The sequence below is a fragment of the Anarhichas minor genome, unplaced genomic scaffold, assembly GCF_050575085.1.
Source record: "Anarhichas minor isolate MPS153535 unplaced genomic scaffold, ASM5057508v1 ptg000028l, whole genome shotgun sequence".
NCBI lineage: Eukaryota > Metazoa > Chordata > Actinopteri > Perciformes > Anarhichadidae > Anarhichas > Anarhichas minor.
This window is the reverse complement of record NW_027466474.1, coordinates 4,787,056-4,811,981: the sequence shown is the minus strand read 5'-3', so window position 1 is coordinate 4,811,981 and position 24,926 is coordinate 4,787,056. Positions and strand designations below refer to the sequence as shown.

General features: G+C 40.9%; 1 protein-coding gene across 1 annotated transcript; it reads left to right on the top strand.

Annotated features, from left to right (window-relative positions):
• Positions 1 to 24,909, top strand: zdhhc9 (zDHHC palmitoyltransferase 9). Its single transcript, XM_076103350.1, has 10 exons — positions 1 to 170; positions 264 to 462; positions 9,291 to 9,451; positions 12,987 to 13,145; positions 15,332 to 15,469; positions 15,924 to 15,972; positions 17,183 to 17,285; positions 20,427 to 20,530; positions 20,745 to 20,847; positions 21,391 to 24,909. Exons 1-10 carry the CDS (start codon positions 125 to 127, stop codon positions 21,571 to 21,573), a joined length of 1,245 nt encoding a protein of 414 aa, XP_075959465.1. The 5' UTR covers positions 1 to 124; the 3' UTR covers positions 21,574 to 24,909.
• Positions 24,910 to 24,926: the final 17 nt, after the last annotated feature.

Here is a 24,926-nt window from a genome sequence, read left to right as displayed (position 1 = left end):
CGGTGTTTCAAGCAGCGTGGGAGCTTCGCTGTGGGAATGACATGCTGCAGTGAAGACGGGAAACTGGAAATAATAATGGATTAGAAAACAATGATGTGACTGCGACACTTTGAACCAAAATGAAATGCTTTACGGCCAACGCCTCGTGCAGAAATCTGTAATATCACTGAGTAAGTCGTCTGTTTTGTTTTTCTGGACTGTGTCACGTTGACTGAACGGTATTTGTGAGACGCATCATCTTTATTGTGGGAATCGTTTCACAGTACAACAAGCTGACATCCACCCAAAGAAGGACACCATGTCGGCGGTGATGATAGCGCGAAAGGTGCGAAAATGGGAGAAGCTTCCGGGGAAAAACACCTTCTGCTGCGACGGACGGGTGATGATGGCCCGACAGAAGGGAGTCTTCTACCTGACGCTGCTCCTCATCATGGGGACCTGCGCGCTCTTCTTCGCTTTCGAGTAAGCCACTCACTCCTAATGACATTATGAATTATGATTTGCTCCACAAAGAGCTCACAAGGCACTTTGAGGCTGCCTCTTCCCAATCCCCTACAATTCCCAATGTTTCTATAGCAGCTGGCAGTATGTTGTAGTGCGTAAACCTTATCCAACTTTAAAGCTGCAACTATCAGTCGATAAATCAATAAGTTGATTGACAGAAATCATTCATTTTTTGAGAAAGAATATAAAAAAATCTCTGATTACAGCTTTTCACGTGTGAATGTTTTCTGATTTCCTTTGTCCTTCTGAGATAATAAACAAAATATATTTGGGACAAAAATAAAACAAGACGTCACCTGGGGCTCTGGGAACTTGTGATGGCTGTTTTTCAACATTGTGTTGACCAAACGATTAGTAATTTAATCATAGTAATGTAGATTAATCATGGTATTTTTGGTAGCTGCAACTAAAAATTATTTAAAAATAATCTCCTTTCCCAAAACACAAGGTGGTGCATTGAAAGTCCTTGTTTTAGTGTCGTACATTTAATAAGCTTGAACAAGCAAATATTTGGTATTTTTGTATGAAAAAAATAATGAAAGTCTCATCTCAGTAATTTCTGTTTGTATATATTTGATAGGCAATAGTTTTTAAATGAGTATTGGACATTTTGAAGCTTCTAAAATGTACTTGAATGCGATTCGTTGGATCAGTGTCTTATCTGGACTCAACCTTGGTCCATGGACCACCAGTTCTACCAGGTGAGCTACCTGAGTAGCCCCATACCTTCATTTGTAACAAGCTAGAATTTCTGTCTCGATAAGCTCCTAGACACACTGTGGATCCATTTTGGCTCAAAATCCAGTCCATGACAGAGAGAAGGTTAATGATCGACCACATACTCAGGTGTTCAATATTTAATAGCCCTGTAGCTGTTCAGCTGTTCCTCTGGCCCTTTCCTCTGGTCCGGAAAGCTGCCTTTTTTTTGTTGTCTCTGCGTTTCTGTCTCAAACCACTACTCGCACAGACCCAGTGGACTCATTAGCGGTGTGCGAACACTGGCTCGGATGCAGCTTGTGAACCCAAGTCCTATCAGCTAAAGCTGCACAGAGATTGTTTTTTTACAGTGAACACGAGTTTGAATGACGATCGTAAAGCAGTGCTGCTTCTCATATTCATTTACATTAACTTTCTGTCCCACTTGTTTCCTCATTCTTCTCTCTTTTCTCGCCAGTTTTAACTGTCAAATCGGGAACAATGATTTAGCTCGGTAACACAGTAACCCCTCTTGACTGTGGGCGTGTATGTGTATCGGGCCAAATGGATTTGCAGCATATCGGAGAAGAGAAGCAGCTTCTCTCATATAGTGGCTGGCCCTTCCCATCTCTGTCTGCTCTGCACTTTAATGGCCTCCTGCTTTCATTTTGAGTCCGGACAGAAAGAGCTGTTGTCCGGCTCGCAGCAAAGAGAGAGAGAGATGGTACTTCTCGCACTGAACATCCAGAGCCCAGAGGAGGCATTGCGGTGACTAATGGCTGGAGGGTTGTTAGTATGATATGTTCATATTACAGTTGAACATCATTATCTCTCACGGGGGGCTGGATATTAACGCAGAGATTCGGCCCAGACAACATGGGGGTGATTTTCCAACTCGTCATTACACGGCATGTTCATACGTATGCGATTGAAACCTCTGACAGAGTAATAGCCCTCTGCACAAGACTCTGAGGTTTAATGCATTCTCAAACTGCCCATTGGCAGCTATGTTTAATAGATGCCCCACTTCAGAATGAATTCTAATCACTCTGGTGACTTTTCATCTAGCGCCACCATCTGTCAAAATAGCTGCTTTGGTTTATGGCTAAATACCTGCAAACCTAATGACGTTCCCATCAGCTCTACTTTGTTGTTTCACTCATCTTGTGCTAAAGATGAGGGAAACAATCGGTTATCAAAATCGTAACCAGTCAGTAAATGGACTAATAACAGCTCCAGCTCATATGGTTTATGATATCATTACTGTTTCAAAACCCCATGCAGAGGCCATAATTGATTTAAAAAAAAAAAATCAATTTGTAAAAGGGCTTGGCATTGATTTAAAAACGGTACGAGTCTTACTGCAGAAAATATGCAGGGCTCTGCATCGTTCTAAGCTCATTTTAAGAAACACAGCTTTTTGTCTGGGTTCATTCTGATGCACTTAGCTGCAGTTCATCATTCTGACATCACATACTCTCTTTGTAGCGTAGTTTCCTTGTTTTGGAGGATTCGTCCCTCACATGCTGGCTTTAAAGTTGCACTGTGAGCTGCAGGGGGGCATTGGTGGGAGAACAGAGAGGGCAGGGTTGGCTCACGTCCAACACCAGCCGTGCAGACATCTCACTTTTATCACCAGCCATCGGCACCCTCGTGCAGGGAGACCTCTCTGTGCTTTAATTTGTACTAAATTGTGGAAACAAGCAGCCGAATACACAAATGGAAAGACCCATTAGGAATGACTAAACAAATTATTCAGGGACGATGTGGGCCCGGCCTGTTTTTCCCTTTACTGGCAGAATTCATTTTAGGATGGTGTGTCCTTACCCTGTTGGCTTTCTGCCCATTTAATATCCACTGATCTCATTTTAAAATAGGATTTTACATATTTATATTTGATCTATGCTAGGTAATAGGCAAAAGACTTCCTCACAGTTTGATGCTCACTGGTTTGTATGTTGTATGTGTGAACGTGGTTTGTGTGCATGTTGATCGCCACCTATGGAGCTTGGATGAAGGAACAAGAAACTGGAACACAAGGACGGCGTGTCATCTGTCCGTCCACTCCAGGACGCTGGGCTCCGGGGCCAGGGAAGCATATGTGCATGTAATGAGACTGAGTCATTCTCTTTGCCTACGCGTTCGTACTCTCTCTACATCCTTGCATGTGTTACGTTCAGTATGTCCGGCTGAGACACCCGTGAGCTAGTCAGCCTCATAAAACGTTAAGATGTATTCAGCTGAAGTGCAGAGCGAGCGGCTGCATTCGGAGGAGATCTTGTAACCGACTCCTGAGTCTCCCTCAGCATCTAACCCCACCCTGTCTCCCCGTTAGCCAATCGGAAAACGGTTGCCAGGCCCTTGCTTAATGAGCAATAACATGATTTACGCCCTATTCAGAGTACATGCGCCATTTACAGTAACCGGGATCTACAGGCTTTGTTTGCTGGATGCTCTGGCAGGATGAGAGGGCTGCTTTTCTATGGAGGGTGAAGTGATAGTTTTGGCCGCATCCTGTGCAATACAGTGATGCTTTACATGTTTCCTCACTTAGTCTTCATCTATTTAGCTTGAAATAGATGCTCTTAAAGGAAATGTACAGAGATGACTGCATCTTTAATCATGCTGTTAAATCACCAGTATTGTTTTTCATGTAGATGAAATCAAATCATCAGATTTGTCATTATTCTTCATTTCACTCAGTGAATATTCTATGACGCAACATCTGTAATCCTGGCTTTAATCCTGGTAAAAGGACCTTGATCCTGGCTCTCATAGTCATCTCTCTCTCATATGGTGGTTTAGTGTTGCATAACAAGGAAGACTGATTTAAACTGGACAATAGATTGCACCCTACGGAGCTTTAGTGTAGCTTCTTTTTTTTTTAATTCTCTTACATATTGCATTAGGATTCCAAAGACTTTTCCTCGTCAGATATTTATGGTACAATTAGAGCCTCCTCATGTTATACCATTACATTCGAGTCAAAGAATTAAGTGTTACATTTTCTGAAAAGAAAAAATACCTGAAAGGTTGTCTTAACACTTACTGCTGTTCTGAAGATATTGCCAGATTCCTCAAATACTCTTTAAACCATCTGGATGAATCTCTTGCACACTAAAATAGATGTTTAAGTGAAAGTACCAGGTTAAGGTGGAGCTTATTTTAAGTACTTTATCTAGAGTTTGGTAGTTTAGTCCAGTGGTTCCCAACCAAGGGATCGGCCCCCGCCAAAAGGTCAGAAGATAAATCTGAAGGCCCTCTCAGGCACAACACAATTTGCCTTGCGCTCCCCACTGGGTTCAGAGCACATCTGACAAGGTGTTTGGGGAAGTCGCAGAGGACAGAGCTTTTCAAAATTTCCAGAGGGACTACGTCATTTTGCTGTAGCCAGCAACGAAGATGCATCCATCCAGTGCCAGGAAGCATGTGATGTTAGCCAGTAATGACATCTCTCATTGCGCAAAGGGACATTTGTCAGTTCTGGCTTCCTGGTTTTGGAAATACAGTACAATACAAGTACAGTGGTTAGTCAGTACATACAAAATACAGTACAGTAAATCAAAACAGACCTTAAGGATTCTGGAAATACCTTCAGAACAGGGTTATACGTATTCTTCAGAAAAAGGATGCTAGGCTCTGTGACTCAAATGTAATGTTAGAGGGACAAACTGGAGAGGCACATCTGTGGAAAAGAGCAAAAGTTGTCAAATTCCCCTTCTACTCAGAATATTTACCAAGTTGGGTAATAGCGTGGTTTGGTTACTGTTTTGAGGAAGAGGGCAAGTAGAGTTTGTGAGCTTTTGTTTAGCAGCGCTCTAGAAACAGGCAGAGTCATAGTCTACAGATGTTTATGTGACATAGAGCTGTTCCTGAGGCCCACTGTGGATCTGTCTGCACAGCAAGTGCATACTTATTTGTACTACTATGAGTCATTCGGCTCTGCTACAGCTTACAACTGTTAAATATCAATAAAGGGAGGGCTTGAAATGTTCCACAAAGGTAAAATGTCATGAGTCCCTGTGGCGGGACACGGCGACGTATTAATCCTGGGTTCAGTGGTTTTAATGCTGAGAAGTTAAAGTGATATTAATTCTCCTTACTTCCTCTCATCTTTGAGCTTGTGTCGTACTGAGTTAAGAGGAGAAATCCTCGGGATCAAAGTCTGCAGTAGACGCACCCTAATGCATCTTATGCCACACACACACACACACACACACACACACACACGAGAAAGTGAACATTACACTTGCTATGCAGAATCTGCAGTACTGAATCTCTTTCTATTATGTAATATTTCTCTATTAATGTGATTATTGTAATTTATGACCAGCTGATTGCAGGTTTTGTCAGCTAATGGAGTCCCATTATTAAACTATAAAACATATATTTTCAATATACATAAACATCAGGGCCTAATGGCCACTCCTTTAATGATAATATGACACTTGTGTAGGAGTATTACATACGGCAGAAACACTTCATTTGCATAAGTCTGGTAGACTGAATTGTAATGTTTTGGATCCAGCCTAAAAAAAAACATTACAGTCGACATATCATCTCATCTTCTTGTCAAAAACTGGCGTTTCATTACCCACAATGCATTTTGACTGAAGACAAATTGGTATACAATTTGGTTGTGTTGTGCTAGTAGCAGCTAATGTAGCTTCTAGTCTTTAGTTTCAAGCAATGAGGATCGGGCTACAGAGGTCTGATGAGCTCTCTTCTTCATAACTCCACACCCCCAGATGTTATGCTGCTTTCCAAATCTGATGTTGACACTTTTAGTACGTACTGCATATTGCACTACATATCGTTTTATTCGGGATGAATATGATTAGGACATACTACTTTGTCATGACTTAGTGCTTTGAACTGTCATCTGGCTTTGTGGCTTCTGTTGAGCTGTCAATAATCTGTCATCAGGCTGTCACCTGTTCGTGCTCTCTCAGCTACTCAGTCGATGTGATGTATCTTCCGCTGTGCAGAGGATTGTGGGTCAGAAAAGCATGCTGGCTTTCATACTACAAATTGTTACCAAATGCAGTAGGACATTCTGGTATTTTCAGCATACAGCATTTTAAATACTATTTGTTCCACCGTTTTCTGGTATGGTGCGATGATAGTTTGGGTATTGGAACAATCTCAGTTTTCAGCCCCAACCGACGCTGACACTTGAGGCAATTTATCAGATTTCGTACAGCTTCCCCGCAATTTTTTCCTTTCACATATGCAGTAGTTCTCCCTAACGCCTGTGAACAGACTTTGATGGATTCCCCTTAAACATTAAGTAGCATTTTAATGCTGTAGCTGGGCCGGGGCACTTGAGGAAATGTGCTTCGTTACTTTAGACCACGGGAACTACTTTATGGTGAGCCTCAAAGATTCAGAAAGAGAGGGAATGTCTAAGTGGCATGAAGGTCTGATTGATCGCCTCACTGATGAAAACATTTTCCCCACATGGGCACAGAGCCTGATTGATTAAATCCAGTCTTTTTTCCTGCTGCCTCTGTGGTGACTGATGAACAAACAGCATCACGACGCCAGCACCAACCTGCTCCTCAACAGCAAAGGGAAACGGTCACGTCCGGGAAGGACGTGCAGAGCTTAATGGGAAGCGATGATTGAGTGTGCCTCCGAACCTACCAGTCATCATTACGGGAATTACACTTCATCGGCAGACTTCCTCTCCTCGGTCTGAATCCTCTGGCTGCTCTCTGCTCTAACAAATGGGCCAAACATACTTCACAGGCCTGGTCCAGTGGAAATTTCTATTGATTTGATTTCTGCTCCTAGTTTCCATTAATGTGAAAAAAGGCACTGCTAGACTAGTTCAGCAGGTGTGTATGTGTGTGTGTGTGTGTGTGTGTGTGGTGTCATCAGTCCACAGGTATGCTGATATACCTGAATGGGTGTATCTAGCTATATGGGCAGGTGCGACTAAACAGGTGGACTTTGTTCTCTGTTGTGCTGACTGACAATTGTTTACTCGGCTACATTCGTTTTAAACTTTCTTTTTGCTGTGTGTGTGTGTGTGTGTGTGTGTGGTGACAATGAATGAAATGCCACCCAGAGAAGAAGAAGACACTATTATGGATGGCGCCGTAAATGATGAAGAAGATGATTGTCAGGGTCCAAAACTCAAAGATAATTTAATAATAATGCTATAAAATGGAGGAAAGTAACAAATCCTCTCTTTTAAGAAGGTGAAACCAACTTGAGTGCTATATTATTAATCACAAATAGTTGCTGATTCATTTAAATGACTAATTGTCTCAGCTACTATTATGTTATATGTACAGTGCAGTATTTAAGTACTTGGACAGATAGTCCTTTTTTTGTCTTGTCGGCGCTGTACCCCAACAGATTTGAATTGAAATAAAGAAAATGGCTACAAAACAAACAAAAAACTGTAATAAAAACATCCTCATGCAGTACTGCCGCTTTCAAGTAGTTTTGGCCTGCCAGAGTAATTTATAGGTCGTACTCATTTATGTAACTGTATCTGCAGTGTTTTGGCTGATATGTGATACAGATAAATGGCTGCTGTCCATATGGGATATTATGTTCCACGCAAATGCACCTTGTGCACTATGTTTTTTTTTTTTTTGTATAAAAGTCCTTTAAAATCCTTTCTACTTGCACTTAAGATGGCTCCTAATCATTATTTCTTTATATATTAATCTGAGTAATCGGTCCATCATTTGGTCTGTAAAATTGTGAATAATGTCCACAATGACTTGTTTTGTCCAAACCCCAACAATGTTGAATTTGTTATCATTTAAACCAAAGGAAAGAAGAAATGTCTGACATTTGAGGTGCTGGAGACGTATCATTGATGGAATTGTTCCTTAAAAAACGACTTCAACGATCTTGAAATTAGCTACAGACTTATGTTTTGTCAATCCACTAATTGATTAATTAAATAATTGTTTTAGCTCTACTTATACAGCATATGAATAATTTACTTGAACAAAAAGAGAAAAATATATAAACATAATGTAGTCTGATGAAATAACTGATGTGTGTCTCCTCAGAGACTTTCACTGGTCAAAACTTCCATCTAATGAAGCAGAGTGTGTGTCATCTGTGTGTGTGCAGGCTTTATGCATGACATGTAGTACAGAAGTTAGTCTTGTACAGGATATGGCGCAATACCTTGCTACCCTGCAGTGCAACATTAGTGTTGCATTATGAATATATGATCCCGGCCACTTGGGAGGGAGATGAGGCCGCACAGTTTAACTATTAATAACTTCATGCAGAAGCCTTTGCTGCTACTGCTGCTCTGCTCTGTCGCAGCACTTTGCACTGCAGCTCACATCTGTTATCGCTCTGAGCAAGCAGGCCTTCTAATCTCAATGGCCACGGCAAACGGAGTTATGCTAATGTTTCTCCGCTCTTCCTCCAGAAGGTGAGGGGGAAGTGTTGGCGTGGCGTTGTTTAGTCACGGCCATGACTTCTGCACGGTCCAGAGAAAGGGCGACTCACACGGTTCACGACCTTCTGCTCAGGACATCACTTCAGGATATGTGCGATGTCGTGTCATGCCCTCTCTGCACATGTTCGTTTAGAGAGGCCTCTCCCGCTTCTGCAGTTGTCATGTGTAGTTATGATGCAAAATATAAAATACTTTAATTCAGAGTATTTCTTTTGGTATGAGATTTTTAAGGCTGGCAATCAAGGCTTCAATTTATCATTAAAATGATTCATCGTTTAGTCAATGTCAAATATATGAACATTTTAAAATCATATTTCCCCAAATCAAATGTTCAACCAACAGTCCAAAATTTCATATTTTGTCAACAATGGCGTAAAACAAAGCAGCAAATGCTCACATTGGAGAAGCTGGAACGAAAAAATAACGATTGATCAGTTATGTAAACAAGAACAAAGCAAGACACAAAAGATTTTCACTGACAGTTCTGTTTTATACCATCATAAAGCCAGACGGAGTAACTGCAGACAGAAACTGTGGTTCGACAGCTTATCACTTGATGATGAAAAAAAACCTGCTTTCCCCTTTCTGAGAGACTTTACCTGCTTTTAGATTGGCTCTTTATCTTCTTTCTGTCTTCGTTTTCCTACAGATGTCCCTACCTGGCAGTCCATCTGTCTCCTGCCATCCCAGTTTTCGCTGCCCTGATCTTCCTCTTTGTCATTGCCATGTTGTTGAGGACTAGCTTCAGTGACCCCGGGGTGCTGCCACGGGCTCTTCCGGAGGAGGCCACATTCATCGAGATGGAAATTGGTAAGTTGGTCAGCGTACCTAATAAGCACTAAAAATCTTTCTCTGTGATATTAAATATTCTTGACTGAATAAGCCTCATCAAAATAAGAAAAAAATAACTCGGTATGTATATCACATCATCTTTTTCCTGCCGGTTTCCTGCCCACTTCAAATTAGTCAGAAGAGCACAGGGGAAAAAATACTTACTAACGTTGTCAGAAAACAATGTGTACATGTAGAATCTCATCACTCATAGTATGAAGATCGTTGACAAAATAAGAGTTTGTGGCCTTTAAGGATCCTCTTTACTAGCTCTCCACACATTTAACCCACACTGTGTGGCAGCTTCACATTCTGTGTTGTGATAGTGTCGGTGCTTTGAGGAAGACATATCTTAAAGCTGCTATAATCAATATTATTATAATTACAATGTATCAAATGACCATACCTACAGAGAGAATTATAATCTGCATCTCCTGTGAGTTTCAGCTCATTGTTTAGCCGTTAGGCTGCAACTTCAGTGTTTTGGGTCGCTCTCTATAGTGCTTTTGTTTGAAGTGTACACCTGTGGCTGATTACTGTACACCTGCCCAGCATCAAACAGCAGACAGACACAGTTAGAGACCAGCTGGTGAACATGGTGGAGATTTTAGCAGCAGTCAGAGATATTTTTAGCAGTGAATATTACATTCATCAGGTGGTCAGAAACGTGATAATGTTGCTCCGTAACTGCTGGATGTGTAAACAAGCAACTGTTTGCTAACAGGTGTGCCACTTCATCTCGAATATGTCAATGTTGTGTTACTTGTTTTCGCTGCCCTGTTATTGCAGGTAAGTATTTATTTGTATTTAGGGAAACATTCAAATCCATGACATTATTTATGGCCATTATATCAAATGGAATATTTAAAAGTTTATAAACATTTATAAAAAAATCATGTAATTTTGAATGAAATATTTAAATATATTTATAGAAATAGAAATATACAATGGTTGTGTGAATCTGAATGCTTGTTGGCACATTTGTGTTTGATAATACCAATGTGTTGCTGTTAATAGAAGAAAAAGCCCAGTAGCATCCTTATTCATGCAGCTTCAGTAATACTGCTGAGATCCACTGCAGATTGTTGCCAGATTTGAAGTAGCATGTGTTCTCAAATCTTGTGTGATTGCAGTCCAGCTCCTCACCTTGAAGTGTGCATTATGCACAATCAGTACTGATAATGCCACGAGGCACAAACCCTTATCTACATCCATTCAAATGTCCAACAGGACAAACGCTTATTACAGTTCATGTGCTGTTACGTCATCATCATCTAGGTTGTTCTTTTTGTATAAAATGACTTCAAAGTTAGGTGGAAGTAGCTGAAGTGAAAGTATTTTAGAGGCATAAATACTTCAGTATATATGCTAGTTAAGCAATGAGCAGGCAGCCTCAGTCCTGTTGGTTTATTCATGTTTGTTATTCTTTATGTTGCTGAAGGTTGGGTGTGCTCACCCGTGAACACAGAGCTCAGTCTAACACACATTCATTACAAGGGATCCTGTTGTCTTATTACACAAAGCAAACTACACGCTGCATCATAACGGCAACAAAGCCTTTGCAAACACAAAATAAACAAGCCCTGTTGTCTTAGGGGCATTTTATTTTTTATATCTGGAGGAATAAGCTTTTATTCTGCAATATTCCTGCAACAGCCCCGTCTGCCTGTGTGGCTGTTCAATGTTCACTCTTTGTCTCTGTTAAAGATTCACAGTGTCCTTCGGCCATCACTCGTGCTCTCCCGCTCCAGTCGAGAGGCATGGGTGGAGACTGGTCTCAGCTCATGACAGAGGAGGGCTGTAAAAGCAAGGCTGAGGCAGTCGGTCCTCTGAGAATATGGGTTAGCTGGCAGCCAGCGCTGCTCTCATCATTCTGTGACTCATACCGCTCACAGGATGACAATGGCTCTCTGCTCTGACTGGCTGCGATGACCTGTACAGCTCCTGCATGTAGTTTGTACAATGACATCTCATTTGGAATTATGTATGTGAATAGAGCTGCAATAGAGATGATTATTTTCATTATTGATCAATTATTTTTTTCTAGTTATTGTTAAGTCTTTTAGTTATCATCATCTCAAGTCCCAAGAGAGCCAGGTGATGTCTTCAAGTTTCCTTTCTTTGTCAGCTCAACAGTCAACAACCCAAAGATAGTTGATTTAGGGGAGTAAATAAATATGCAAAATATGTGTGCTGAGACCCACTACAGCACTGCAGTCACCTAATGGCAATGGTTATATCTTTTTTGGGGGGGAAATGTTTTACATTCCACAAAACACATCTCCCAAAATGGCAAGAAATTCATCACTTAAACGCTAAAATGGGTCACATTACCATGTGAAGAATATGCACTGAAGCAGCCTAAATGAAGCACTTAGTTTAACAGCTTCCATCCCACACTTGTGGCTCTTATACAGTATGTTTTTTAACGTGTTAGGGTAGCTGCTTGCTGTTATAGGTGTGGGCATGCTAACAGATAGCATCCAGAAAAGGGAGCAGGTGTGGATCTCATTCTGAGTCTGAGGCAGGCCTGTTGATGAAGCCGCCGCTGCCTCGATGCTCTGTCCCCTCAGCCTGTTAGCCACAGTTCCCGAGGGGGAATGCTAATGGGAGGAGAGGCATCCTCTTGGAATACCTAATGCCACTAGCAGACAGAGCTTTGCTACCCGCGGGAATGATGACTCATTCACTTATTCTCGGCTGGTTTATCCTGAAAGCCACTAATCCTACATTTAGTAGAATCATAATGCCGGGCAGTTTGTGCTGTCGGATGAAGAACATTTGTCAATCTGTATGTCTAGATGTATTATGGATGGTTTTCATTCAAGCTTGTAAGCGTGGTAGTTCACTGATTTATCTATGCAGGGGCTGTTTTGTTTTACATAATAGAGACTGTGCATTCACAGAATGAAATTTCCACAAATACTACATCTCTTGTATGAATGTTTCTCCAGAAAGTCAAATGAGCATGGTCGCTCTTTTCTATTAACTCCACGTTCACGCCTTCCTAATGCAGCATGTTAATGGTAGATTTCTCCTAAACAGTTACTCTCTTGGGAGATTCCAGCCAGCAGCCCTCTGGTCATTAGCCAGCCTCTCTACCGTCTCACCTAAGAGATATTTCAGTGTTGGGAAGGTTATTTGAAGGCCAAACAGAGCAGGATATCGTGTTATAGTGGTACAAATACATAATACTAACTGCTCACCAGTGATTACACATAAATTCACCATCATCAATACTGAATCGAGTCAATGTTGTCATTCACTGACACCCTCAAGGTTCAGCTGACAAGATTTACGTCTTATTTTTTTTTTTTCTTGTCCTTGTCACTGAATCTCACATTTCTCACTGCCTGTTTAAGAGCTGTACATTCTCAGCTCATAATGATCATTGTTTGTGATTGACGGCATAGTTTGTGGGGCTGTTGTTGTATTAGATTGGGATTCGATAACACCTTCATTGTGTGATCAAGATTGCCATCAGCTACTGATGAGTGTCGTTGTGTTTCCACAGAGGCTGCCAATGGGAACGTCCCCGCAGGGCAGCGGCCCCCACCTCGAATCCGCAATGTTCAGATCAACAACCAGATCGTCAAACTCAAGTACTGCTACACCTGCAAGATCTTCCGACCACCTCGAGCATCTCACTGCAGCATCTGTGACAACTGCGTCGGTAAGAAATGTCCTCTGATCTGCCGTCAAAGGCTTTACAAAGTGAGAAGACGGCTCATTGAAATCGGTTTATTTCAGTGTTTTCATAAATAGAAAGGTGAGTAATGATCTGTGGGGAAAAATAGCATGCTGACGCGATGATTGTTACTGAAGCCTCGATCTTAATTACCTCTGCATTCATTTGTCAAAATAATTAAAAAAAAATTGAAATCATAGCTTTAAAAATGAATGTTGGACGAAGCAGACAGGGTGCAAACGTTTTAGAAAACTGAATCAAATGAGCCAAAAACTTCACAGGGAGTGTTTTTTATGGAATATGCCTTGAATTTTGGTGTGTGTGTGTGTGTGTGTGTGTGTGTGTGTGTGTGTGTGTGTGTGTGTGTGTGTGTGTGTGTGTGTGTGTGTGTGTGTGTGTGTGTGTGTGTGTGTGTGTGTGTGTGTGTGTGTGTGTGTGTGTGTGTCATCTCTCAGCCTTGCAGAATAGCAGTGATTTGGCTACTCATGATTGAGGAATGCGTCTGAAGGGAGTGTAGACTCATAGGCGATATGAGAGGAGACAGTGGAGGCTCAGTGAGGGAATAAGTGCTCAGTCATTGTGAACACTGGTTCATCTGTGTCCACCTGCTGTAGAAATACACACACACATACAGTAGTCCAAGCATCACAGCAGCGTGCCTCAATCCCTCTTTTACTGCAGTCATATCTTTTCCTCCTCAACCTGACATTGTTTATAGCGGTTAAAGTCTCTCACAGGATCTGCAACATAATAAAAAACAGCCAAACTGCTTCACAAATTATATTTGTTTGTACCCGGAGCCTTCTCTGGTTAACATATTATCAGATGTCTGATGTACCATATAGCCTGTAAGTATTTGGACACTTGTTTAAGCTCTGTATGCAGCACATTGGAGTTAAAATAAAACAATAACTATGGGGTGAGGTGCTCACCTGGCTCCAGACCTCTGAATTGCTTTACACATAAAATCTTCTTTTCAAATGGACAAAAATGCAATTTAGTTTCATTACCAAGCTAGTAAAGTGCTTTCAGCTTTAATGGGAGGGCTGTGACGTCCATATTGAGTGAACAGCGTAGAGGATTATTGTCCTGCTGCACTCTATATGCAATCTAAAAAACTGGGAGGGGCGACTAGTTATGGTTACAAATGCTGTGTCTCAATTAGGATACTTGTTAGTACACTTCCATCTAGTACACTATGTACTTACTTGGGTAGTGCATGAATTTAGACTTCGTCTTCATGGCCAATTGCAACTGGGCGGAGCATTAGCACCAATATTTGGTTGTGATTGTTGCTTGTTTTTTTTACTTGATACTTAAAATGAAATAAACATGAACGCTAGCAGCTTTGTGACTCAGCACTTGGTGGTGCTTTGAGCTAAATGCTAACATTGTCATGCTAACATGCTCACAATACGACGCTGATGTTCAGCATCTTAGTTTAGCATGTTAGCATGTTAAAATTTACTAAGCTGCACCAAAGTCATTTGATTTTCAGTCATTTGTTCATGAACCAAAGCATTGGATTCATTGAAATGTTGACCTGATGATGGCACTAAAGGGAAAGTCTGGGGATCACCAGAGTCCGTAGGATTCATCTTCTGGAGACAATAAAAATCCATTGATGAGTTTAGAATGAAAGTAGTGGACCAACCAACTGGCAGATGCTGCCATCCCTAGAGCTATGTTGCTAGTGTGGCTTAAAAAAAGATTAGTTGACTGTATAAAAAGGTTCCTTAAGTGATTCCTACACTCTTTACCAAGTATTTATGTTTACACCCAGAGTCAGCACTGAATCTTCTCCACTCTGTAGATAAAAGCACAATCCATTTACTTTGACCTTATATCTACGAGCTGCTTCACGTCTTGCATGCCTCGATGTTTACTACATCGAGGTAGTGCGGCAGACACTGCACTGCACACTGCACTCCCTTTTGTCAGTTTGACCCTGCCTTGCTTTCATCTGGCTCTCCTCCAAATTATTGAAGAGGAGAGGCAAAGAGGAAGTGATCCCTATATTTAGACTGCAAGTTTTAGAAGCAGACGCACAAAGCACTAAAATACTGGTGTATTTATAACACTTGTCTGATTTCCAAAAGTGTCTGTTTTCTAAGAAACTTGTGTGGTACAATTGACATATTTATATTGTGACCTTTTGCTCTTTTTCACAGACCGTTTCGATCACCACTGTCCATGGGTAGGGAACTGTGTGGGCAAGAGGAACTACCGATACTTCTACATGTTCACCCTGTCGCTCTCCCTGCTCACCATTTATATCTTCACCTTCGACATCGTCCATGTGGTGATGCGTGAGTATCCCGTCAGTCTTTTGTCCAAACTGAAGGAACAAACCTGTAGGAGGTTGGTTCATGAATAGATAAAAGAATGTCAAAAAACAAGAAGGATGACCTGTGACACAAATGCACCAGCAGCTTCTAGCGCATATGCAAATACATGCACATGTGCTGAAACTATGACAGAATTCAGACCAGGTTTTTCCTGTAGCGTGACATGACACGCAACAGCAACCGACAGCTTGACATGATTCCTCCTTCATCCTCATCCTCCTGCTTCATTGTTCTACCCAACGCAGACAGAAAGAAGACAGCGGGACAAGGAAACAGTGTCTTTCTAGTCAGGATAATTAGCTCTGGGCTTGTTATCTTAGTACTGGAGCAATTTGTCTTTTCAGTATAAAAAAGGGAGAGTGGGATTTTTAGAAAGTCTTTTCTTTAACTTCTCTCTGTGTTGCTCTGTTCACAGGTTCAGTGGATAATGGCTTTTTGAACACTTTGAAGGAAACACCTGGAACATATCCTTTGAAGCTCTGACCACAGTATACACTACAAGAAACAGCCGCTGTGTGGGCCATGTTTGTCAGATTTCCAAGAATAGAAATTTTTCAAGTGGCACACCCTGACTATGACTGTTCCCTAATCATCTCCCCAAACAGTGATTCTCAAATAATATCTTATCATCTGTAACCCGGCACAGCAAGCCCATCAAGCTTGGATTTCTTAACATGTCCTTTTGAAGCCTTTCCAAAACCAAAAACACAAGAGCAACAGTGTAAAGATTGGATAAAAGAAAGTGTTAATCTGCTCTAGCAAAAGCTGTAGCCATTAGCATGTCCAGCTAATAGTACATAGCTACACTAGTAACCAAGTGTCACTTCCAAGGCCATGAAGTACAGCTGATCACTTCTTCACCACTGTGTGAAAGCCAGTCCTGAACGTTATAAGAGTTTAAAACGCAGGTTCATCTTTTTCCTAAAAAACATTTCTCTTGTAACACTGAAAGAGAAAAAAAAGATCAAAAATATGAGCAATTATAGTAAGCTATGCTGCTAAACAGGGTCATGTTAGAACAAAATATCTTAATAATCATAATACTTGGACTAGCTAGCTCTACACTGCAATGATTATTGTCTTCCACTCAGATTAGTAACTGGTGAGGATGCTCACTTTGTGCCTGGCGCATGTAGCTTCAGCCTCAATTATTTAGCACAAAAACATGTTTGTAGCATCAAGTGCACATTTAAAACCCCTTTTACAAGATTTTAGTTTTGTAACAAATCAGCTGGACACATGAAAAAGTCATGAGTCATTGAGCTGTTAGCTTAGATTGCTGGCAACGGTTGTCATTTCAGTCAGCATAATCGTGATCAATGGATAGAAATACAAAACTGATTTGATAATAATGCCACAATTACTGTGGATCAACCGCATTATGGAAAGTAATTAAGGGTTAGCGGGCCTTATGATCAGTTGAAAGTAATTTGACATTTTATTGATGGAACTGAAGTTTCTTTTTGCACAGTAAAAAGGGTAAAAACCTCCTGCTTTTAATCCTTAAAAAAAGATACTTTTTTTTAGGCTTTGGTTGCTTTCACTGACCGTCACTGGCTTTAATCATGTTGCATACTTGTCTGCAGTTCTGCCGTCACTTGCTGTCCACTGTTTAATCAGTGGCCACGTGTCAGGCAGAAAACATCTGTTGCTGTTTTCTTAACTCGAGTCCACTGTGCTGGAGGTTTTGGTGTGTTTCTTCACCCTGTGGTCAGTAGTGGGACTGACCGGCTTCCACACCTACCTGATCTCTCTCAACCAGACCACCAACGAGGACGTAAGTGCATCTTACTGCATGACTAATGCTGTCATGTGTTCTGTTTGTTTTAGATTTGAATCATCCTGTGAGGCACAATGCTCTACTTTGCATCTAGTCTGTTTAGGTATCACGCTGTGATGCAAATGAACCAAGACTTGTAAACACGTGGACCAACAGGATAACTCGTAACTCATTCTTTGGTTGATTTTGTTTTCTTTTATATGATGATGATGATGATTATTATTATAATTAAAGTATTGTGTTCCAGTTACATGCATTTTTTAAATCATGCCCTCTTAAAGGCTTTATTTGTCTTGGTCTTACCAACTAAAAACCCTTGGATATGGGTGTCCGTAAAGACTTAATATGCCGAGTTTGTTTCATGTTGAGTTCCCACCACAAGTGAACTCTCATTTACACTTCTCATTTCAAGTGTTCGGATAAAATCCAGATGTTTTTATCACACTTTTTAACATTAACAATTCATATGCACATACATGCAACCCTCTTGGCCAGGCCACACAGCTGATTGCATAATGCACCTGAACCAACCAAAAGAAAAGAAAAGAAGAAGAATAACGTGTAGTTTATCTACAACACTAATAGTTTTGCTCGGTAGCTAAAAACTATATATGTAAATAGAGACTCATACATTTACACCTTTTCAACATCTGGCTAGAAACACTAAAATGCTTCTTGTTTGCATTTGAGCTTCTTTATTTTTCTTTTACATCCGATAGTTCTGCGATTTGCAGAAACGCATGAAGTGGTAAATGCAAATAAAGGAGAACTGAAACCCAAATATTCTGACACTTTTGACACTGCTGATTGCTGCTAAGCTGAGTAGGTACAATTATTTTTGTACCATAAACTTCCCGTCAGAGCAAAGTCTTGATCTCTAGCCCTCACATATGTTTTAGGATTAGATTTTGATTAATGTAATTGTTGACGCTATAATAGTCATGATGAAGATTAAGTACAGTTTTAGGAATATAAGTGTGTAAATGTTGTGATCAGGCAGCCTGGCTTCACGTGTCTGGAAAGACAAACGTACATCTCGGAGGAATAAACATGGACTTTCTAAGACTACAGAGCTGTTTCCTTGACAACGGCTCGGCCTCTTTCAGCACCGAAGGACGGCGGGCTGGTAAACTGTAGCTTGTTAAACAAGGTTGTTATATTGTAAACAACAGTAAAGCAAATACAGAAACGGTTAAAAGAAAACCGAGATTGTGGAAAAACAAGATCTCACCGGAAACTAGGAAATCTTTTTATAACTGCAGTTCAAACAGAGACGCACGTGTGTCACATTTGTTTGTTCGCGGGAGGCAAAATGGATCACACAGAGGGACTGACCGATTTATTTCAAAATGTATAATGTGTCCTGTTTTTACCCAGTTCAGCCACACTGAGACCAAATGTGGCCGATACATCAGGAACACTTTTATTCTGCTCAGAGTCTGAGCCATATGAGAAATCGGCTGGTTTAGGTTTGGACTCTCTGCTCAACCTGTCGTCTTCGTCTAATGATCTAAAAATAAGCATGAAGAGCTTAATAAAAATAAACAATGATAGAACTGAGCTGAAATAAGAACAAAACAGACCTGCTGTCTCCTGACTATAGCTACATTTAGAAGACGCTTGTGAGGCTAAATGAGGAAAAGAAGTATCGATTGCTTGATCGCAGTACCGTTGAGTCATTATTGAGTCACCACACACGCACATGCAGGCTGATGTGAAGCAGAAGATGAGTGGTGGTGATGCAGGTGGATGAATCCATCATGTCGTCTGTGTATGCTGGCGTTAACGGTGTGTACACGTTTGCAGGCTTTGTTAGCCCAGATCTGACTGCAGAGACTCTGCTGAGAAGCAGAGAGCAGCAGTGATGGTGGTGGTTGGAGGTTCTAGATGCCTGAAAGCAAGAGAGTGCACTCGTACTTTGTTGTAATGATTAATTTATAATTCCCCTTTTTCTTTCCAGTGGTAAAGCTGGCCTCATTTTTTTTCATTTAACCAGTGATGAAGCTCTGCAATGTGCACCTACAGTAGGCCTACAGTGTAATGTTGCTCCAGGAGATGAAACAATGGCTGTCAGCCCGGCTGCTTCGATATCTGCGATTGGCCTAACAGATGCATCGATACCTGCAGGGGCTGGGCATGCTCCCAGATATACTGCTGTGGCAGAAAGGTGGGGGGAGGGGGAGTGGGTGAGAGGAGACAAAAAAATAAAGGGGGAGATAGAAATGGTGGAATAAAGGCGAACAAGAGAAAGCACCTTAAGTGTTGTAGCTGCTCTGGTCTCTCCCATAGGATACCACATGCTCTGTCAACTGTGTCTCCTGCACACACACACATACACACACACACACACACACACACACACAGATGGTACACGTAGAAGTACCAGACTGTTGACCTATATGTACTGCAACTAAAAAAAGCAGTTTTCTTTGACTCGCCGGACGGTCAGTCAGTGTAAATGTCAATCGATCTACTTTTTCTTCTGCTGCATGTTTTTTTTCATGCAATCAATCTCGCACTTAAGAAATTACGATGGAATAATTGGTTATGGCGTTTTTCACATCAATGGTAATATAACAAAGCAATCAAATTATTAAACATTAAAATAAGCAGTAACTGCTTAAAATCAAATTTGTCTCCTTGATAAAAAATGATACGGTTGTATTTGCATATTTACTACAAGGAGCAGCGTCTATTGTATTATCTATTATTCTATTCTATTCCGTCTGGACTATTCTAATATGTCCTTATACATTTAAAAACGTGGTACATTTTTCCATTTGATGTTAAAATGTGCCTCCTGTTAGACTGAGATCACACCTACAGTACAATGTGGAATGACTTAATTTATTGCTCGGGGAATCCTTTGTATTAATTCTCAGATGTTTCAATGAATTATTAAAGTTGTTGTCATCTTGCTGTGCACCCATTAGCACATAGAGTTCCTATTAAACTAGGAATCATTAGATCCATGACTAGATCCTTTTTAGTAGGTCAAAGCCAAGCCTGTGGGAATAACATCTAAAAAAGGAACTATGCTTTTGAATAAGGTATAAGCACAGGGAAAATCGGGGGATGTGTTTTGGGAAGGTTGGCTGCTCCGGTGATGAGTGTTGTGCACATTTTGTTTTTGCCCAGATTAAAGGATCCTGGTCGGGAAAGAACAGAGTCCAGAACCCGTACAGCCACAAGAACTTCATCAAGAACTGCTGCGAGGCGCTCTGTGGGCCAACGTACCCAAGGTAGCTCTGTCAGATTAAGAATCGGACATCCTTTTTCTTTCATTTATTGTCATGTTGTCTGTATTAGGTTTGTGCTTGTCTTCCTGTTCTTATCAATGAGCTTTATATCAGTGCCTTTGATAGACTTTTAGATTTGTCCCCTATCCTACACTTTGTCCTGGCGAATAACGAGCAGGATGCAGTTAGTGACTGATCGCCTTGTCTCGCTCTCCAGCGTCTTGGACAGAAGAGGACTGATGCAGGAGGATTCGCCTGTTTCTTTTACGTCTGCTGCACCCTCCATCTCCAGCAGCAGCTACCCAGTGTCACAAACCATGGTGAGAGGACACACACACACACACATATACTGTAAACTCTCCTACCAAGCACCTCTCTGGCTCTAAAGTGCAGTGAGGCTGCAAAACACAGAATAGTGAATACAGAGCAGAAATGAGGTGTGTGTGAGAGAAAGTGGAAAGCACATTTCTTATCGAAGTGACATTGATAATCCATCTTGAGACACATGGATGTGGAGCCATTTTGTGGCTCTTTACATACCTTTTGTTGGGATCCATTAAAAAAAACAATTCATTTGTCATATTTTCTGCTAATAGATCATTAGCAGTGTTTGTGCTTCTTTTACATATAGAATGTAAAAGCTATAGATGACGTGCAGCTGATGTCACAAACGCGTCAAACGTATTGAGCCACTTGGTGTTGTGTCACAGCCACCACGATCATTTTTAGCAACATCCACTGGCTGCTTTCTCATTCTGACGTTTCACTGATTCTATGACATTGCTTGTTGTTTGCATGTATTTATTCTTGTGATGCTTTGCTGCAGCTCAGTTTGTCAGCGTCTCTTTCTCCTCCGCCTACAGAAAACCACAGCTCCACTCATCCCCAACGAGCACACACCTGATGATGCCAAGCCGAGCATCGCCGCTTCAGCAGAGAAGAGCGACTCCCCCAAAGAGGAATTACCTCCTGCTCCAAAGGTCCCGCCCCTGGCTTCACCCGAGACTGATGCGGAAGCAACCCTCGCCAAGGAAAAGGCCCAGTAGCTGCATGAGGGGCGTGGCTCTTGCCCTAGCCACTCCCCAAGTATCCTGCCTGGTCAGGAACTGAAACATTAATAATCAGTGTGTGATTACTGTGCAGGTGACTCAGTTGTTCTCTGACACCCACGCTACATTAAACCAGAAGAGCAGAGCTTCTGCGGCAGCTCCTCCCATTCCCTCCTCTCCCCACCAGTAGCTGCAGAGCTGTTTGATTGACAGTTACTCCTGCAGGAGGAGGAGTGATTTTAATGGAAAGTCAGCAGCTTCCTCTCTGTCTCCTGAACACTGCATGGAAAAGACACGCAGAGGGAGAAGCTGCTGGAAGAACTGCGGCGACATAAAAATCTCCAGGCGTATGACATCCCCACAGGTCACCAGTGGGTCGCTCTGATAAAATTGATTTAAAATTGCATAATGACATTTATTGTAAGAGGCCAGTTCAAATATATTCCTTGCAAGTGTCTGGCAAAGACAATATTACTTCTGGACATGTATACAACTTCATACATACAGTTACTTTTCTGTTGTGTGCACATTACATGCCCTATGCAAACCACGAGAAGGCTGGACAAGCAGCTTTTTGATGTGTGGAAAGAAGTGATAACACCTTTTGAGTCTTTGAGCGCACATGATGTCCATGCAGGGGAAGATGTGCAAATCCTTAGCTGAGATATCCTAAAGGCTCCTTCCAGGCAAGTCAAAATCTACCTTGTATTCTGATATTGCTGCATTCAGTACTGTTGTTACTTACGTGCATCTATTTTTTAAAGTGATCCAGACCAACGCCTGTCCTTCCATTTTTATAAAACAAGGATGTATCATGACGTCGGTGCTCTGAAACAGATGAAATTGCTTGATGTGCAGTTAAAGTCTTGTATTCAGGAGACGCTCAGCCAGAGTTCCAGTGAGTGAGAGAAAAGGCCTGACTTCTCATGATAGTAGACAGTGCCTTATCACAACAGTTGCACCATCAAAGGCAACTGAGGTCGACCATCAGAGAATCCCTTGAGATCCGTTCTAAATGAGTGTTAAATGAGAAATGCCAACGTTTATACACCAATTAGTCCAGTGTTTCCCAACCTGGGGGTTGCAAGATAAATCTTAGGGGTCACGAGATTTAAGGAACAGTTAGACATTTTGAGAAGTTTATTTGCTTTCTTCCAGAGAGTTGGATGAAAAGATCGATACCTCTCTCATGTCTGTATAGTAAATATGAAGCTACAGCCAGGAAATGGTTAGCTTAGCTTAGCATAAAGACTGGACACGGCACCTCGAAAGCGCACAAATTTTTATGCTAAATCAAATTTGATTGACTTGAATTTTTTACGGATTGAACAAAAAAGTTAGTGATCTTCAGAGGTGCTGGTAGATGCATGTTTTAACTTTAGACAGAGCCAGGCTAGCTTTTCACCCCTGTTTCAAGCCTTTATGCTAAGCTAACCAGCTGCTTGCTGTAGCTTCATATTTAGCGCACAAGAGTCGTATCGATCTACTCATCTAAATCCCAGCAAGAAATCAGATACAACGTGTGTCCAAGTATTCCTTTTACCAGGATAGGCATAATACACATACACCTAATACTACAAAATTGTGTACTTATAAGATACTGTAAATGTTTGTCCTTTTTTAGAAGAAAAAAAAATACAATCAGAGAAGATACAATGACTCTGGTTGAACAGGTCACACTCAGTAGATGTATGAAATAGCTTAGTTTCAAGGGGCTCACAGGTCTGAAAGGTTGGGAACCACTGAATTAAACCTTGTGAAACAAAAAACTAAGCAAAGCCATTGTTGAATTGTACATAGTTTTAGAAAGTAAAGATGTACTGAAAACGTTGTTGCAGTGGGGCTGGTGTTAATTTTGCTGCCTGTGAGCTTGAGCACTTCCTCCTGCGAATCACACCAGAGCTGATCTTCCTCCGAGTTCTCCCTCTTCCTGCCATCTTTTGCCTCGTCCCTCGATACCAACATAGTTTACTCTTCTCCTATTCCTTGCATCTTTGTAGTTTGTGGCAGGCTCGTTATCTGCAAGAATAAAGCCAAGCCAGAGAGATCCTTTCTTGTTTTTCAGCGTTTAATGTGGCTGCTGGAGACTTTATTTTGTTTTGGTCACAGATTGCTCGAGGGGGCAGCATCCACAGAAAGGAAAGAGGGAGAGAGAGAAAGTGAAGCTAATTCTTAGTATTTAAATGATGTTAGCTGATAGTGAGGGTTTGTAATAGTGATTGTGTTGTATGCAAGACAGTTAGTGTTTGTGAAATATACTTGTGTAGAAGTTCTAGCGTGTTCAACAGCTTCGTATCAGACTCTGAAATCTGACCGAGATTATTTATTATTCAGACACAATTAAAATCAAGACGCATTTTCTCCGTTGGATTTAAAGACAAAGAGTGGGAAAGGCAATTAAGGATCCTGAGATTGTTTACAGCCGTTTGATTATTTTTATTGTACCATAATATTGGAGCAGTTTAAACCTTAAGAGATTCCACACTTTGAATGATAGAAGATGAATCTAGGCCAGTTTTAGTAATTATTGGTTCATCTCTGCATACTTTTCTTGATTGTTTGGTCTATATAATGATACATTTAATATAAGTTAGTAACTTTAGTCCAAAACCCCCAAATATTCAATTTATTATCAGAAAATATTTACATTCGAAAAGCTGGGACTAGCACACTTTGGGCATTTTTGCTTCAAAGAATAGCTTTTTTGCGGTCGACCAATTGATTAATTGAGTAATAATTTCAGCTCAAGATTTATCTAAGAGGAACACAGGAAAAATAACTGACGCATTGGAAGAAGCTTTAAGTGTGTGGCAGTATTGTTTCTGTGAAGTATAAAAAAGAAGTATAACTGCTGAGTATTTGTTTGGAAAACTTAACAGTAAAAAGTACGAAACAAAGACCAGTTTTTTAATATTAGTGGCTAAACTTTCTTTGTAGAAAGTATTTGAAGACGGTGTGTTTGATAGCTGTCACCGAGAAGCAAGAATGTATGTGAATGATATTCGATAAAAGAAGGGACGGGAGATTTTAAATTGAAAGGGACGATATAAGTTTAAGCTCTAAAGGTTTTGCAGACTTAAGATCTGAGCTGATCTCTTGTACTTCTGATTCCTGTGTTAAAATGCCATGACGTGGTCAGATCTGAATGCTCTGATCAACCTATTACATTGCATTATGTATACAGATACAGTACTATACCATTGATGGAACTCTTAATTTATGATCACTTTGTTAAGTATCAGCACTGTGATTATCTGTATTTCATTCAATTTACTTCACTTCTTTTTACATGATCAATGTGTCTGGTAAATAAACAATGTTGTCTTATTATTATTTGTCTTTCAAAAGAA